General features: G+C 43.4%; 1 protein-coding gene across 5 annotated transcripts in view; it reads left to right on the top strand.

Annotated features, from left to right (window-relative positions):
- Nucleotides 1–17,743, top strand: part of LOC139539790 (septin-7-like) — a 34,573-nt gene that overhangs the window by 2,643 nt on the left and 14,187 nt on the right. Inside the window, exons 2-3 of one of the 5 annotated variants that reach the window (XM_071343084.1) lie at nt 4,096–4,277; nt 5,382–5,481. In XM_071343084.1, the coding sequence (XP_071199185.1) occupies nt 4,254–4,277; nt 5,382–5,481 (124 nt within the window). In that variant the 5' untranslated portion in view covers nt 4,096–4,253. Of the gene's footprint in view, nt 1–4,095; nt 4,278–4,951; nt 5,144–5,381; nt 5,482–17,743 lie in introns of those variants that run through there. The other 4 variants (XM_071343085.1, XM_071343081.1, XM_071343082.1 and 1 more) reach the window with 4 other exon arrangements.

Here is a 17,743-nt window from a genome sequence, read left to right on the forward strand (position 1 = left end):
AGGAAGGATACGCGTTTTGTCTCCTAGAGAACAACGTACTTTGGTGCGAAAAGTGCAAATCAATCCCAGAACAACAGCAAAGGACCTTGTGAAAATTCTGAAAGAAACGGGTACAAAAGTATCTATATCCACAGTAAAATGAGTCATATATCGACATAACCTGAAAGGCCGCTCAGCAAGGAAGAAGCCACTGCTCCAAAACCGCCATAAAAAAGCCAGACTACGGTTTGCAACTGCACATGGGGACAAAGATCATACGTTTTGAAGAAATGTCCTCTGGTCTGATGAAACAAAAATAGAACTGTTTGGCCATAATGACCATTTATGTTTGGAGGAAAAAGGGGGAGGCTTGCAAGCTGAAGAACACTATCCCAACCGTGAAGCACTGGGGTGGCAGCATCATGTTGTGGGGGTGCTTTGCTGCAGGAGGGCCTGGTGCACTTCACAAAATAGATGGCATCATGAGGATGGAAAAGTATGTGGATATATTGAAGCAACATCTCAAGACATCAGTCAGGAAGTTAAAGCTTGGTCGCAAATGGGTCTTCCAAATGGACAATGACCCCAAGCATACTTCTAAAGTTGTGGCACAATGGCTTAAGGACAACAAAGTCAAGGTATTGGAGTGGCCATCACAAAGCCCTGACCTCAAGCCTATAGAAAATGTGTGGGCAGAACTGAAAAAGCGTGTGCGAGCAAGGATTCCTACAAACCTGACTCAGTTACACCAGCTCTGTCAGGAGGAATGGGCCAAAATTCACCCAACTAATTGTGGGAAGCTTGTGGAAGGCTACCAGAAATGTTTGACCCAAGTTAAACAATTTAAAGGCAATGCTACCAAATACTAATTGAGTGTATGTATGCTTCTGACCCACTGGGAATGTGATGAAAGAAATAAAAGCTGAAATAATTCTCTCTACTATTATTCTGATATTTCACATTCTTAAAATTAAAGTGGTGATCCTAACTGACCTAAGAGAGGACATTTTTACTAGGATTAAATGTCAGGATTTGTATAAAAAAAAACGGAGTTTAAATGTATTTGGCTAAGGTGTATGTAAACTTCCGACTACAACTGTACATCTATAATTAATGTTCTGTTTAACTGATTCAACAACCTTTTTTTATTATTTGTGGTGTGGTTGTCATGTAACCCCTTTTGGGCTTCCATCCTCACCTGCACACCATTTTTAAAAATGTTTTATTTTTATAAAAAATTACCTAATCTTTTCTTTCACTTTTCTTTGGAGCAAATAATCTGCTTGCAAGGAGCACCAAAATCTCATCACGTTGTTAAATCAAATCTAATTTTATTAGTCACATGCACATGTGTAGACCTTACAGTGAAATGCTTACTTACGAGCCCCTAACCAACGGTGCAGTTTAAAAAAAATACGGATAAGAATACGAGATAAAAGTAACAAGTAATTAAAGCGCTGCAGTAAAAGAACAATATATACAGGGGGGTGCCGGTACAGAGTCAATGTGCGGGGGCACCGGTTAGTTAAGGTAGTATGTACATGTAGGTAGAATTAATTAAAGTGACTATGCATAGATGACAACAGAGAGTGGGAGGGGGGGGGGGGATGCAGAGAGCTCCGGTACCGCTTGCTGTGTGGTAGCAGAGAGAACAGTCTATGACTAGGGTGTCTGGAGTCTTTGACAATTGTTAGGGCCTTCCTCTGACACCGCCTGGTATAGAGGTCCTGGATGGCAGGAAGCTTGGCCCCAGTGATGCACTGGGCCGGATGCACTACCCTCTGTAGTGCCTTGCGGTTGGAGGCCGAGCAGTTGCCATACCAGGCAGTGATGCAACCAGTCAGGATGCTCTCGATGGCACCTGTAGAACCTTTTGAGGATCTGAGGACCCATGCCAAATATTTTCAGTCTCCTGATGGGGAATAGGTTTTGTCGTGCCCTCTTCACGACTATCTTGGTGCGTGAAATCTTATTGCAGATTTGTTGACGGCGAGCCCAAAAAGACAATTCCCGTAGACGTCCCTGTAGAGAAGTCAAAAAAAAATCCATTGAATTATTCAAGTAGAGTTATTGGCTCTGTAAAGCAGGTGGCAACTGCCATGAAACGGCTTATGCGGACGGGAGTATATTACGTTGACAACAACGGTCAGCCATCTTGGATGCTGTCTCCAGTTATTATATACCTCATTGCTTCAGTGAGCTGTTCGTTCCACACAACAACATAAACAGTTATTATATACCTCATTGGTTCAGTGAGCTGTTCGTTCCACACAACAACATAAACAGTTATTATATACCTCATTGCTTCAGTGAGCTGTTCGTTCCACACAACAACATAAACAGTTATTATATACCTCATTGCTTCAGTGAGCTGTTCGTTCCACACAACATAAACAGTTATTATATACCTCATTGCTTCAGTGAGCTGTTTGTTCCACACAACAACATAAACAGTTATAATATACCTCATTGCTTCAGTGAGCTGTTCGTTCCACACAACAACATAAACAGTTATTATATACCTCATTGCTTCAGTGAGCTGTTCGTTCCACACAACAACATAAACAGTTATTATATACCTCATTGCTTCAGTGAGCTGTTTGTTCCACACAACAACATAAACAGTTATAATATACCTCATTGCTTCAGTGAGCTGTTCGTTCCACACAACAACATAAACAGTTATTATATACCTCATTGCTTCAGTGAGCTGTTCGTTCCACACAACAACATAAACAGTTATTATATACCTCATTGCTTCAGTGAGCTGTTCGTTCCACACAACAACATAAACAGTTATTATATACCTCATTGCTTCAGTGAGCTGTTCGTTCCACACAACAACATAAACAGTTATGATGTTTGTTTTATTTTCATGACGGTCTTCCTCTAAAATCATCGGTTACATGATTTATACAGGAATTGTGCCAGCCCTAGAATTTACGTGTTACCCCCAGGTGATGAGAATGCTTAGATGGCACCACAACAACATTATGTAATCCAGCATGGGTAGGGAGCGAGTATGGAAATTGCTTGGGCCATTTAAAATCACTTACTTGCCCGCCGCCTGAACACAGACTGACCTGTAAACAACAGCAAAATATCAATTTCGGAGAGATCTTTATTTTACTATTTTCTACATTGTAGAATAATAGTGAAGACATGAACAATATGAAATAACACATATGGAATCATGTAGTAGCCAAAAGTGTTAAACGAATCAAAATATATTTTATATTTCAGTTTCTTCAAAGTAGCCACCCTTTGCCTTGATGACAGCTTTGCACAGTCTTGGCATTCTCTCAACCAGCTTCATGAGGTAGTCACCTGGAATGCATTTCAATTAAAAGTTAATTTCCTTCCTTAATGTGTTTGAGCCAATCAGTTGTTTTGTGACAAGGTAGAGGTGGTATGCAGAAGATGGCCCTATTTGGTAAAATACCAAGTCCATATTATGGCAAGAACAGCTCAAATAAGGAAAGAGAAACGACAGTCTATCATTACATGAAGGTCAGTCAAGTCTCTTCAAGTGCAGTTGCAAAAACCATCAAGCGCTATGATGAAACTGGCTCTCATGAGGACCCCCACAGGAAAGGAAGACCAAGAGTTACCTCTGATGCAGAGGATAAGTTCCTTCGAATTATCAGCCTCAGAAATTGCAGCCCAAATAAATGCTTCAGAGCTTAAGTAACATACACTTCTCAACATCAACTGTTCAGAGGAGACTGCATAATTCAGGCCTTCATGGTCGAATTGCTTCATAGAAACCACTACTAAATGACACCAATAAGAGGAAGAGACTTGCTTGGGCCAAGAAACACGAGCAATGGACATTAGACCGGTGGAAATCTGTCCTTTGGTCTGATAAGTCCAAATTTTAGATTTTTGTTTCCAACCGTCGTGTCTTTGTGAGACGCAGAGTAGGTGAACGGATGATCTCTGCACGTGTGGTTCCCACAGTGAAGCACCATCTGTGATGGTGTGGGGGTGCTTTGCTGGTGACACGGTCTGATTTATTTAGAATTCAAGGCACAGCATGGCTACCACAGCATTTTGCAGCAATATGCCATCCCATCTGGTTTGTGCTTCGTGAGACTATCATTTGTTTCCCAACAGGACAATGACCCAACACACCTCCACGTTGTGTAAAGGCTATTTGACCAAGAAGGAGAGTGATGGAGTGCTGCATCAGATGACCTGGCCTCCACAATCACCCAACCTCAACCCAATTGAGATGGTTTGGTATGAGTTGGACCGCAGAGTGAAGGAAAAGCATGGTTGTTGGAAAAGCATTCCAGGTGAAGCTGGTTGAGAGAATGCCATGAGTGTGCAAAGGGTGGCTACTTTGAAGAATCTGAAATATAAAATATATTTGGATTTGTTGAATACTTTTTTTGGTTACTACATGATTCCATATGTGTTATTTCATCGTTTTGATGTCTTCACTATTATTCTACAATGTAGAAAATAGTAAAAATAAAGAAAAACCCTTGAATGAGCAGGTGTCAACTTTTGATTGGTACTTTACATATAACTAGGAATAAAGTGACTAGGCAACAGGATAGACTATAAACTTTAACAGCAGCGTATGTGATGAGTCAAAAGAGTAAGTACAAACGGAGTCAATGCAGATAGTCCACGTATATGGCTTGGGGGTAGAAGCTATTCAGGGTCCTGTTGGTTCTAGACTTGGTGCATTGGCACCGCTTGCCATGCGGTAGCAGAGAGAACAGACTATGACTTGGGTGGCTGGACATACCACAAAGTGTTTGCTCTCTTAGCAGCCCTATCGTTTCCTGATTCTGTAGGATAAGTGAGAGGACACATGTTTTCAGGGTGGTAGACAGTGGCCCACTGGGTTGCTGTGTAGGAGTGACTAGTGTGGCCCCTCTCTCTCTCTCTCTACCCAAGTTTTCCATTGGGACACATACGAGGGCCGTTAGCAGGGGTGAGCAGCAATCAATTGTACTTGCCTTGTGTAGCGTGCATGACAACGTGCTGGGAGAGGATGAGATTACAGCAGGCAGAGGGAGAGGGAGGAATGGAGAAATACAGTACTAGAGAGAAGGAGAACACACAACTTGGGAACGCCTTGGCTGTCATCTGGTGCGAGATCCATGGTCTCCATGATGACGTCTCTCAGATGATGGATATGATACAACTGGTAAATAAACAGGGGGAGCAGTTAGACTACCTTACCCATTTTACTCACCTCACCCCCAAAACCCTGTTCCAGTTTTACCCGTCTCCTTCAATGGTGCTTTGTCACTCCCGGCCAGAGAAATTTGAATCTAAAACCAACTCTTTGTCTCCGTGTGAGTGTGTACACACATGCCGTGTACACAATCTCAAGATGTTTGTCCCCCCGGAAGATTCCAGAGTAACTCTGTGTTTTCTTCCAGCAGAGGAATCTGGAGGGGTATGTGGGGTTCGCCAACCTCCCAAACCAGGTGTACAGGAAGTCAGTGAAGAGGGGCTTTGAGTTCACACTAATGGTTGTTGGTGAGTCACTTTGTCTGCTTATTTGTTATGTCTGTCTGTGAAAAAGGAATGTATGCCATTTGAGGTTTAATATTTAATTTGAATGGATTGTGTGGATCGGTGTTTTTTTCCTATGTCTCTGCATGAAATGTCATTGGACATTTGAGTTATGACTGAATGTGTTAATTATTTGTACATCTCTAGATCTCTATACTGGAAAACTTGTGGAATGAAGAATTAGCAAACCACAGAATGTATGAATGAACTTGTTGGAATCTGGTGTCTAAGAAGATAAGATGGGTAGAGAATGTAGGCTTGATGGGTTATACACATTCACAGACACACAATCACTTGTTTATTGAATCATCACTCTGCATGAGGCAATTGATGTCAGGATATACAGTATTCAAATCAAATTTTATTGGTCACATACACATATATTTAGCAGATGTTATTGCTGGTGTAGTGAAATGTTTGTGTTCCTAGCTCCAACAGTGCAGTAGTATCTAAAAAAGATTCACAACAATACACACATCTAAAAGAATGGAATTAAGAAATGTATAAATATTAGATCGAGCAATGTCGGAGTAGCATTGACTAAAATACAGTAGAATAGAATACACTATATACATATTAGATGAGTAAAGCAGTATGTAAACATTATTAAAGTGGCCAGTGATTCCATGTCTATGTATACAGGGCAACAGTCTCTAAGGTGCAGAGTTGAGTAAATGGGTGGTAGCCGGCTAGGGAAGGCTATTTAACAATCTGATGGCCTTGAGATAGAAGCTGTTTTTCAGTCTCACGGACCCAACGTTGATGCACCTGTACTGACCTCGCCTTCTGTATGATAGCGGGGTGAACAGGTAGTTGCTTGGGTAGTTGATGTCCTTGATGATATTTTCGGCCTTCCTGTGACATCTGGTGCTGAAGGTGTCCTGGAGGGCAGGCAGTGTGCCCCCGGTGATGCGTTGGGCAGACCACACCACCCTCTGGAGAGCCCTGCGGTTGCGGGAGGTGCAGTTGCCTTACCAGGCGGTGATACAGCCTGACCGGATGCTCTCCATGATGTTTTAGGGTTAGGGTTTTAGGGGCCAAGCCAAATTTCTTCAGCCTCCTGAGGTTGAAGAGACGCTGTTGCACCTTCTTCACCACACTGTCTGTGTGGGTGGACCATTTCATATCGTCAGTGACGTGATGTGCCGAGGAAATTTAAGCTTTCCTCCTTCTCCACTGTGGTACTGTCGAAGAGCTCCCTCTGCTCTTTCCTGAAGTCCACAATACACTCCTTTGTTTTGTTGATATTGAGGGAGAGGTTATTTTCCTGGCACCACTCTCCCAGGGTCTCGTCATTGTTGGTAATCAGGCCTACTACTGTTGTGTCTAGAGGTCGACCGATTATGATTTTTCAATGCCGATACCGATTATTGGAAGACCAAAAAAGGCCGATACCGATTAAATCGGTCGATTTATAAAAATAAAATATAAAGTTTATGTTTTTTTTTTTTTAATGTTTTTTATATATATATATGTATGTATATGTATGTGTATATGTATATGTATGTGTAATGAAGACAATTACAACAATATTGAATGAAAACTTTTTTTAAACTTAATACATAAATAAAATCAATTTAGTCTCAAATAAATAATGCAAAAACAGTATTGGAGAAGAAAGTAAAAGTGCAATATGTGCCATGTAAAAAAGCTAACGTTTAAGTTCCTTGCTCAGAACATGAGAAATATGAAAGCTGGTGGTTCCTTTTTAACATGAGTCTTCAATATTCCCAGTTAAGAAGTTTTAGGTTGTAGTTATTATAGGACTATTTCTCTCTATACCATTTGTATGTCATATACCTTTGACTATTGGATGTTCTAATAGGCACTTTAGTATAGCCAGCCTAATCTCGGGAGTTGATAGGCTTGAAGTCATAAACAGCGCAATGCTTGAAGCACAGCGAAGAGCTGCTGGCAAACACAGGAAAGTGCTGTTTGAATGAATGCTTACGAGCCTGCTGCTGCCTACCACTGCTCAGTCAGACTGCTCTATCAAATATCAAATCATAGACTTAATTGAAATATAATAAACACACAGAAATACGAGCCGTAGGTCATTAATAAGGTCAAATCCGGAAACTATAATTTCGAAAACAAAACGTTTATTCTTTTAGTGAAATACGGAACCGTTACGTATTTTATCGAATGGGCGGCGACCCTAAGTCTAAATATTGCTGTTACATTGCACAACCTTCAATGTTATGTCATAATTATGTAAAATTCTGGCAAATTAAATGAAATGGTCTTCACACAGTTCGCAATGAGCCAGGCGGCCCAAACTGCTGCATATACCCTGACTTTGTTGCACAGAATGCAAGAGAAGTGACACAATTTCCCTAGTTAAAAGAAATTCATGTTAGCAGGCGATATTAACTAAATATGCAGGTTTTTAAAAAATGTACTTGTGTATTGATTTTAAGAAAGGCATTGATGGTTATGTTTAGGTACACATTGGTGCAACGAAGGTGCTTTTTTTCGCCAATGCGCTTGTTAAATCATCACCCGTTTGGCAAAGTAGGCTGTGATTCGATGATAAATTAACAGGCACCGCATTGATTATATGCAACGTAGGACAAGCTAGATTAACTAGTAATATCATCAACCATGTGTAGTTAACTACTGATTATGTTAAGAGTTTTTTTTTATAAGATACGTTTAATTCTAGCTAGCAACTTACCTTGGCTCCTTGCTGCTCTCGCGGAACAGGTGGTCAGCTTTCCACACAATCTCCTTGTGGAGTGCAATGTAATCGGCCATAATCGGCGTCCAAAAATGCCGATTACCGATTGTTATGAAAACTTGAAATCGTCCCTAATTAATCGGCCATTGCAATTAATCGGTCGATCTCTAGTTGCGTCGTCTGCAAACATGATTGAGTTGGAGGCGTGCGTGGCCACGCAGTCATGGGTGAATACATGAGGGGGCTGATCATACTTCTCTGATGTAAGGACTGCTTTCCATGGGAATCAAGACTGGGTATGTTGGTTTTTGTCTTTTTCATGTATGCCAACTGTACACTTTCTCTCTCTCTCTCTTCCTAACAAGTCACACAGTGTCTCTCTCTCATTCATTCTGTCTCATTCTCTCTCACAGCCAACCAGCATGACATGTCCCACATAAATCTCCCTCTGGTTTGGGTTTCCTGTTTGGTAAAGTGACACTGGGAAAGGGCTGCATGTGCCAGAGGGAGAGTGGCAGCATTCAATATCAACAGGATTGGATTTCAGTTAGGGGCGTGCATCTCTCCTTACAGCACAAATCAATACGCATGTAGATACAGTACAAGTCAAAAGTTTGGGATTCTAGAATGTATAAAATAGTCTAAATAAAGAAACTCTGGAATGAGTAGGTGTGTCCAAACTTTTGACTGGTGCTGTATACGGACTCCGATATGATACTTTTAGTTTGAAACGATTTGGTGCGATTGTATTTGATTAGTGGAACAAATCGATACAATTCGGTTCTATATGATTCGATTCACTAACAATTGTTGTATGAACACTTTCATTTTTACATTCTAAGTTCATATCTGATACTTATGGCGCTCAGGAGCTGAGCTGCAGCTGTCTGAGCTGTTGTAGTGTGAGTTGAGCCATTGGGCAGACTGAGCATCTACCAATATCAGATTACAGGGGGAAAATCCATAACGTATACACCACACAGAACGCACTGAAACTGCCTCTCCAACGCAATGTGTTTTGAAATAAATGTAAACTCGGCAAAAAAAGAAACGTCCCTTCTTCAGGAGCCTTTCTTTCAAAGACAATTCGTAAAAATCCAAATATCTTCATTGTAAAGGGTTTGAACACTGTTTCACATGCTTGTCAATGAACCTTAAACAATTAATGAACATTCACCTGTGGAACGGTCGTTAAGACACTAACAGCTTACAGACGGTAGGCAATTAAGGTCACATTTATGAAAACTTAGGACACTGAAGAGGCCTTTCTACGGACTCTGAAAAACACAAAAAGATACCCAGGGTCCCTGCTTGTCTGTGTGAACGTGCCTTAGGCATGCTGCAAGGAGGCATGAGGACTGCAGATGTGGCCAGTGCAATAAATTGCAATGTCTGTACTGTGAGACGCCGAAGACAGCGCTACAGGGAGACAGGACGGACAGCTGATCGTCCTCGCAGTGGCAGACCACGTGTAACAACAGCTGCACAGGATCGGTACATCCGAACCTCACACCTGCGGGACAGGTACAGGATGGCAACAACAACCGCCCGAGTTACACCAGGAATGCACAATCCCTCCATCAGTGCTCAGACTGTCCGCAATAGGCTGAGAGAGGCTGGACTGAGGGCTTGTAGGCCTGTTGTGAGGCAGGTCCACACCAGACATCACTGGCAACAATGTCGCCTATGGGCACAAACCCACCATCGCTGGACCAGACAGGACTGGCAAAAAGTGCTCTTCACTGACAAGTCGCGGTTTTGTCTCACCAGGGGTGATGGTCGGATTCGCGTTTATCGTCGAAGGAATCAGCTTTACACCGAGGCCTGTGCTCTGGAGTGGGATCGATTTGGAGGTAGAGGGTCCGTCATGGTCTGGGGCGGTGTGTCGCAGCATCATTGGACTGAGCTTGTTGTCATCGCAGGCAATCTCAACGCTGTGCGTTACAAGGAAGACATTCTCCCTCATGTGGTACCCTTCCTGCAGGCTCATCCTGACATGACCCTCCAGCATGACAATACCACCAGCCATACTGTTCGTTCTGTGCGTGAGTTCCTGCAAGACAGGAATGTCAGTGTTCTGCCATGGCCAGCGAAGAGCCCGGATCTCAGATCTGGGACCTGTTGGATCGGAGGGTGAGGGCTAGGGCCATTGGTTTATAGAAGCAGGTACACACGTGCCATCTCCTCATTGGTTATACCCACATGGGTTATAAAAAGACTAACTGTTTTGCCGGTAGTCGTGGTAATACAATGAAAGTTTAGATGCGATCACCATATAATTTAAACGATGAAAAGGCCTGGAAGGAGGAGAGATGACTAGAAAAGATTCGGTTGGCCATTTTATGTGTGGATTAATTGTCGGAGTAGAGATCCTTGTGCATTTCAGGTAAAAGAACAACTCAATGTTTATATCCCAGGGCAAATTAGCTAGCAACAGCAAACTAGCTAAATAGGACAAATTAACGTTAGCTAGCAAGTGCAAGCTAACTAGCTGAATTACCATACATGTTTAATGCTTTTTGACCTGTCCCCAAATTAATGTCATTGGTTCAGAGTTTGTTTTGATATTTTAACCTGCGTGTCGTGATCACGTTTGGTGTGGGGGGGCAAAATAAATGTATGCACGATGGTGCACGCGCGCAGCCGGTTTGGGCAAGGTGTGAGTTCTATTTTAGCCCTTGGTGTCGCAGACGCGAGCAGTGTGGGTGCAATAATTGAATAACATGGATTTCTAAATTTATTTTGCGACGCTCGCGCACGTGACGTGTTCGATCTGGTCAGCATGTAATGCAAAGTGTACACAGTTATCTGACTTGTAGATAAACTTCATACTCCGTTACATGCATAAAATGTTGATAGGCTGAAGAAGAGGACGCATCAATTCAGTCACAACAGATTAGATGTATTTTCAGAATGAGGCAGAAATGAATGAGTAATTTTTTTTTTTTAGTAAACTGGCGATTCATAACGTTTGAATTGGTTTGAATTGGTTTTCTTACGGCTGCATGCATCATTTGGATCTGTTTGGGCTCCCGCGGACCGATGCACTCGCATATTACGCATCGGTCCCCGGTTCAAATGTTTATCTGTGAATCATTACATCTCTACTTTCTGCCTTGTTACATATGGGCCTCTCTTTAATTCTTTCTTTTTGGCTCTAACCACTGCATACCCCAGCTGGGCCAAACGTTACACATACAAAATGTGAAGTGTGGAAGAGAGAACAAGCACAACAGTGTTTGGAACAAAAAGGATGAGAGACACTGAGTATACGAAACATTAAGAACACCTGCTGTTTCCATGACATAAACTAACCAGGTGAAAGCTATGATCCCTTATTGATGTCACTTGTGTCAGTGTAGATGAAGGGGGGGAGACAGGTTAAAGAAGGATTTTTAAGCCATGAGACAGTTGACACATGGATTGTGTATGTGTGCCATTCAGAGGGTGAATGGGCAAGACAAAATATTTAAGTGCCTTTTGAACGGGTTGTGGTAGTAGGAGCCAGGTGCACCAGTTTGTCAAGATCTGCAATGCTGCTTGGTTTTTCACGCTCAATAGTTTCCCGTGTGTATCAAGAATGGTCCACCACCCAAAGGACATGCAGCCAACTTGACACAGCTGTGGGAAGCATTGGAGTGAACATGGACCAGCATCCCTGTGGAATGCTTTTGACACCTTGTAGAGTCCCTGCCCTAACAAATTGAGGCTGTTCTGAGGCCAAAAGGGGTGCAACTCAATATAACACATTTAGACACACACTATTGCGAAACTCTACCTCTATCACTGTGAGAGTGTTATAGAGTGCACTTTCAGGCAAGTAGAGTGAGCTGTAGCTGTGTGAAGATTGGCTGTAATGGAAGCCAGCTGGGTTCACTGTTTTGACAGGCTGGGGCTCTGTTTGGGTCTTGACTGAAAGTGAATCCACTCGCTTGTTAGAGCCCGGTCACTTGGAAGTGTCTCCACTGTTCCACTGTCACTCTGAGACTGATGCCACAGGACTTTGGCTCGGGACAATTTTTTTCCCTCCAAAAATCTGGGACAGATTAAAACCTGTTTCCTGGCTTTTTGGCCAGCTGGCAGTTTCTGTAGCGAACTTTGGAAAGATTGGAGAGATCCGTGCTGCTGTACAAAGCAGGTTATCCAAATCCATGGTATACTGTAGGAACAAAGTGGAGTCTAAACAGCCCACTATAACAACTCACCTCACAAGACCTAAGAATTTACAACCCTGGAAGTGGAGCTTCTCTTTACTCACAGTCAGTGCCTAGCAGTGGATCCCAGTCTGTGTTATCTCCTGTCAGCCATTATGTCTGTGTCTACTTGCCTGCCTGCCTGTCTCCTGGTTGTGTGTAAGCTCTCTGTGTGCGTTCTGATAAGAAGGTCTGACAGGCTTAGCTCTGACTGGCTTGCTTGCTGACCTGGCAGGGGACCCAGGCTTTGGCTGAGTAATCTATGGGATTAACTGTAGTTTTCTTTGTGTAGTTCACTCACCAGTGTTTGTACTGAGGCCTTGGCTTGGCCCACATCTCCTCTACTACCCATTCATCTTCCCCTAGCCTATACCACAGTCCTCCACCATCCCATATTCTATGCCAGTCTATTTTCACCTATTGGTTTCATCCAACTCATCTTTTTACTATCATCTGCTAACCCTTGTTTACTGTTCACTTACAAAAAGGATAGCATTACCTTAGAAGCATAGAACCATGAAAAGAAAGGATGTTTTCAGAAATCGATGTTCCAGGTGAATTGTAAAGGAAATCTCATCACATTACAAGATGACAGAGCCACTAAGAAAATAATCGAGAAATGTATTTCTCAATGATTTATTATGGCCCTTGGCGGTAAGACACAGCAGGATAATGTGTGTGTGTGTGTGATCAGTGGGACTGCTGCTGGGTGTGTGAGGCGCTGCTGCTGTGGAGTGTGCACATGTCCTGTATGACCTCACAAGTGCTGTTTCTGTTTAGACTCAGAGGTTCAAAGTTAAACTTTTATACATTACACTCTCTCCCAAATCTCTGGAAACTGGCTCACATTGTCTATTTTAAGATCAGGTCTTTAGTCAGTGGAATATAGCCAATCTATCTGTAAGGCTACCAGAATATTTCCTATTGGACCCAATACACTTGCTAATCATTTATAACAGTTTGAGGTTATAAAGATTGTGCCCTGTGTCCATCCTTGTGAGTTGCAGATCTTTATCACAATAGAGATGACCTTTGACCCTACTGCAGCCATCCCTTTTCTCCTGAACAATAGAGTTTATCACTACTGAAGTCAGTCCCACTGAAACATCCCTACTCAAATTCTCTCTCTTCCCTTCCCCCTCTTACCCTTTCTTTCCTCTCCCTTCCCCCTCTTTCTCCCTTCTCTTTTTAGTGTGTGTCGGCCAGATGTCTCATTTGACTCCGATTCAAGCCCACATGTCTGTTAGTTAGGGGAGGAGAGCTCTGTGTTTGTCAGTGGTAAAGAGCTACAGGCATACTGACTATAAGCACCAGGAGCCCCTTTCTGTGGGGCGAGGTGAGGAGAGGAGCAAGAGTCTGGCCGGGCACAGGAGGGGCGCTGGGTAAAGGGGCCTGTCAGGATGTCTAGGGCCAGCTGCTGCCCCAGGGGTAATTTTTGGTTGGCCATTAGTATGTTGACAGGAAGAAAGTAGAGATAAAAAGCCAGGAATGTTAATAATCTCCTGGGAAATGTACCCTGTGTGTCCATCTGTATGTCTGTCCCCATAGCCCTTTCAATCAGTCACTCTCTAACTGCTATTACTGTTCTTCAGTACTCTACATCCGTTCCCTCCCTATCTGCATTTTCTCTTCACCTGACTCTTAGTCTCCCTCTGTCCCCCTCACACTGCTCAGTTAATGTTCTCGTAATAAAAGAAAGAGGGGGGAGTGAGAGGGGGGTTCACCCAGCCATCCATCCATGCAGCGCTGGGTCGTCAGGGACAGGGTCTATTTATGGAGAGTGCATTTCCAGAGATCATGCGGACCAGTATTTAATTAACTGAGAGGAAGGCTAATTCATTTGGACTTGCCCTCCGGGGGGGTGAGTGAGGCTATCATTGGTCAAAGCTGTCAGCTAGTTTGGACCACAGAACAGCCGCTGTCACAACTAACTGTATGTGGTATGTCAACTGTTGTTGTACCATGATTTTGACCCCCATGAGTTACCATGAGGTCAGGGGAGGCTGGTGGGAGGCGCTATAGGAGGACAGGCTCATTGTAATGGCTGGAATGGAATAAATGTTTGTTTGATACCATTCCATTTATTCCATTCCAGCCTCTGCATTAGGTTAACGCCGATATCTGGCAAACCAAACTAGTGTGCTCGCTTGAAAAATGAGAAAATAGTACTGTTTGAGACACCATAGCCAGTATACACTTCCTCAAAATAGTCAGAATTCATCTAAGATAACTCAATAAATCTGTCATTAATTTTGACGTTTTTGCCGAGGAGATTTTAGTCGTGCAATTTTACATCCAACTAAAATGTTTGGTGCAGTATTTTTCATTTAAAAAATGTGCATGAAACAAGTCGTTTCTTATTCAATGACAACAGACTTTATTGAAGAATCCCTACTGTTGACCGATCACCGACGAAGAGGTGTAGACTTCGGCCCCGAACTACGGCTTGCCTCCAGAAAAGATATTGTGTGCCCGAACAGCCCAAAAAAAACTTGCCGAAGTCCAAAATGTCGTCGTAATATCTGCACGAACTCCACCAAACAGTTGCGGAAGCCTTTATAAGTGGAGTACACTGCAGAGGACATTGGTTGTAATTTGGCATGCATCCTCTTTGGAGCAGTTCTATTCGATGTTTGGTTAGTGCCCTGTGTTGTGGCTGGGCTGTTGTGGCTCTGTTGCTGCTTTTCCACTGAAACAGTGTTCCACTAGTGTATACACCATTATGTTATACTAGGGAAGTTGTTTCCATAGCTAGGCCTGACAGTGAGCAGAATCAACAACCTCTGCATAATCAAAACAGTTGCTTTGTGAAAAGGCGTTCAAGTTCACAGTTAGCCATTGTTATGTAAATTCAAGCTGAAAAGTACCAGTGGCCTGGCTTTGGCCCCAACTGAGAGCAGGTTCGCCGGAGCCATGGCCCAGAGAGAGACTGATGCCGGCCCGCGATATAGAAACAGAAAAGCCTTTTGGGTAAAACACCATGGTAACTCCCAGCCGTGTCCTCAGAGCATGCGCAGACCAGCTGGCTGGTGTGTTTACGGACATATTCAATCAATCCTTAGCCCAGTCTGCTGTTCCCACATGCTTCAAGAGGGCCACCATTGTTCCTGTTCCCAAGAAAGCTAAGGTAACTGAGCTAAACGACTACCGCCCCGTAGCACTCACTTCCGTCATCATGAAGTGCTTTGAGAGACTAGTCAAGGACCATATCACCTCCACCCTACCGGACACCCTAGACCCACTCCAATTTGCTTACCAACCCAATAGGTCCACAGACGACGCAATCGCAACCACACTGCACACTGCCCTAACCCATCTGGACAAGAGGAATACCTATGTGAGAATGCTGTTCATCGACTACAGCTCAGCATTCAACACCATAGTACCCTCCAAACTCGTCATCAAGCTCGAGACCCTGGGCCTCGACCCCGCCCTGTGCAACTGGGTCCTGGACTTCCTGACGGGCCGCCCCCAGGTGGTGAGGGTAGGTAACAACATCTCCACCCCGCTGATCCTCAACACTGGGGCCCCACAAGGGTGCGTTCTGAGCCCTCTCCTGTACTCCCTGTTCACCCACGACTGCGTGGCCATGCACGCCTCCAACTCAATCATCAAGTTTGCGGACGACACTACAGTGGTAGGCTTGATTACCAACAACGACGAGACGGCCTACAGGGAGGAGGTGAGGGCCCTCGGAGTGTGGTGTCAGGAAAATAACCTCACACTCAACGTCAACAAAACAAAGGAGATGATTGTGGACTTCAGGAAACAGCAGAGGGAGCTCCCCCCTATCCACATCGACGGGTCAGTAGTGGAGAAGGTGGAAAGTTTTAAGTTCCTCGGTGTACACATCACGGACAAACTGAATTGGTCCACCCACACAGACAGCGTTGTGAAGAAGGCGCAGCAGCGCCTCTTCAACCTCAGGAGGCTGAAGAAATTCGGCTTGTCACCAAAAGCACTCACAAACTTCTACAGATGCACAATCGAGAGCATCCTGTCGGGCTGTATCACCGCCTGGTACGGCAACTGCTCCGCACACAACCGTAAGGCTCTCCAGAGGGTAGTGAGGTCGGCAGAACGCATCACCCGGGGCAAACTACCTGCCCTCCAGGACACCTACACCACCCGATGTCACAGGAAGGCCATAAAGATCATCAAGGACAACAACCACCCAAGCCACTACCTGTTCACCCCGCTATCATCCAGAAGGCGAGGTCAGTACAGGTGCATCCAAGCAGGGACCGAGAGACTGAAAAACAGCTTCTATCTCAAGGCCATCAGACTGTTAAACAGCCACCACTAACATTTAGCGGCCGCTGCCAACAAACTGACTCAGCTCCAGCCACCTTAAAAATGGGAATTGATGGAAATTATGTAAAAATGTACCACCAGCCACTTTAAACAATGCCACCTAATATAATGTTTACATACCCTACATTACACATCTCTTATGTATATGTATATACTGTACTCTATATCATCTACTGCATCTTGCCATCTTATGTAATACATGGACCACTAGCCACTTTAAACTATGCCACTTTATGTTTACATACCCTACAGTACTCATCTCATAGGTATATACCGTACTCTATACCATCTACTGCACCTTGCCTATGCCGTCTGTACCATCACTCATTCATATATCTTTATGTACATATTCTTTATCCCTTTACACTTGCGTGTATAAGGTAGTAGTTGCGGAATTGTTAGGTTAGATTACTTGTTGTTATTACTGCATTGTCGGAACTAGAAGCACAAGCATTTCGCTACACTCGCATTAACATCTGCTAACCATGTGTATGTGACTAATAAATTTGATTTGATTTGATTTGAATGGAAATGCTCCATTTAAATGAGGCCCTTCCATACAGCTGAGGTGGAGTATTTGGGGAGATGGGGGTGTAATTAATCTGGGACAGCAGCATGAGGGGGGTGGAGGGAAGATGAAGTAGGGGTTGATTTTTAGATGGTCGGAAATGATTCAAGTTCTTTTTGGTAATAATAGGCCTACAGAGTCAAGAAAAAGTATGTGAACCCTTTGGAATTTCCTGGATTTCTGCATAAATTGGTCATCAAATTTGATCTGATCTTCATCTAAGTCACAACAATAGACAAACATAGTGTGCTTAAACTAATAACACACAAATTATTGTATTTTTCTTGTCTATATTGAATACCTACTTTTTCCAACCTACACTGTGAATGTTTAAATTCTGAACCCTTAGGCTAATGACTTCTCCAAAAGCTAATTGGAGTCAGGAGTCAGCTAACCTGGAGTCTAATCAATAAGATGAGATTGGAGATGTTGGTTAGAGCTGCCTTGCTCACAAAATGTGAGTTTTCTATT

This window comes from Salvelinus alpinus, chromosome 15, assembly GCF_045679555.1.
Source record: "Salvelinus alpinus chromosome 15, SLU_Salpinus.1, whole genome shotgun sequence".
Classification (NCBI taxonomy): Eukaryota; Metazoa; Chordata; class Actinopteri; order Salmoniformes; family Salmonidae; genus Salvelinus; species Salvelinus alpinus.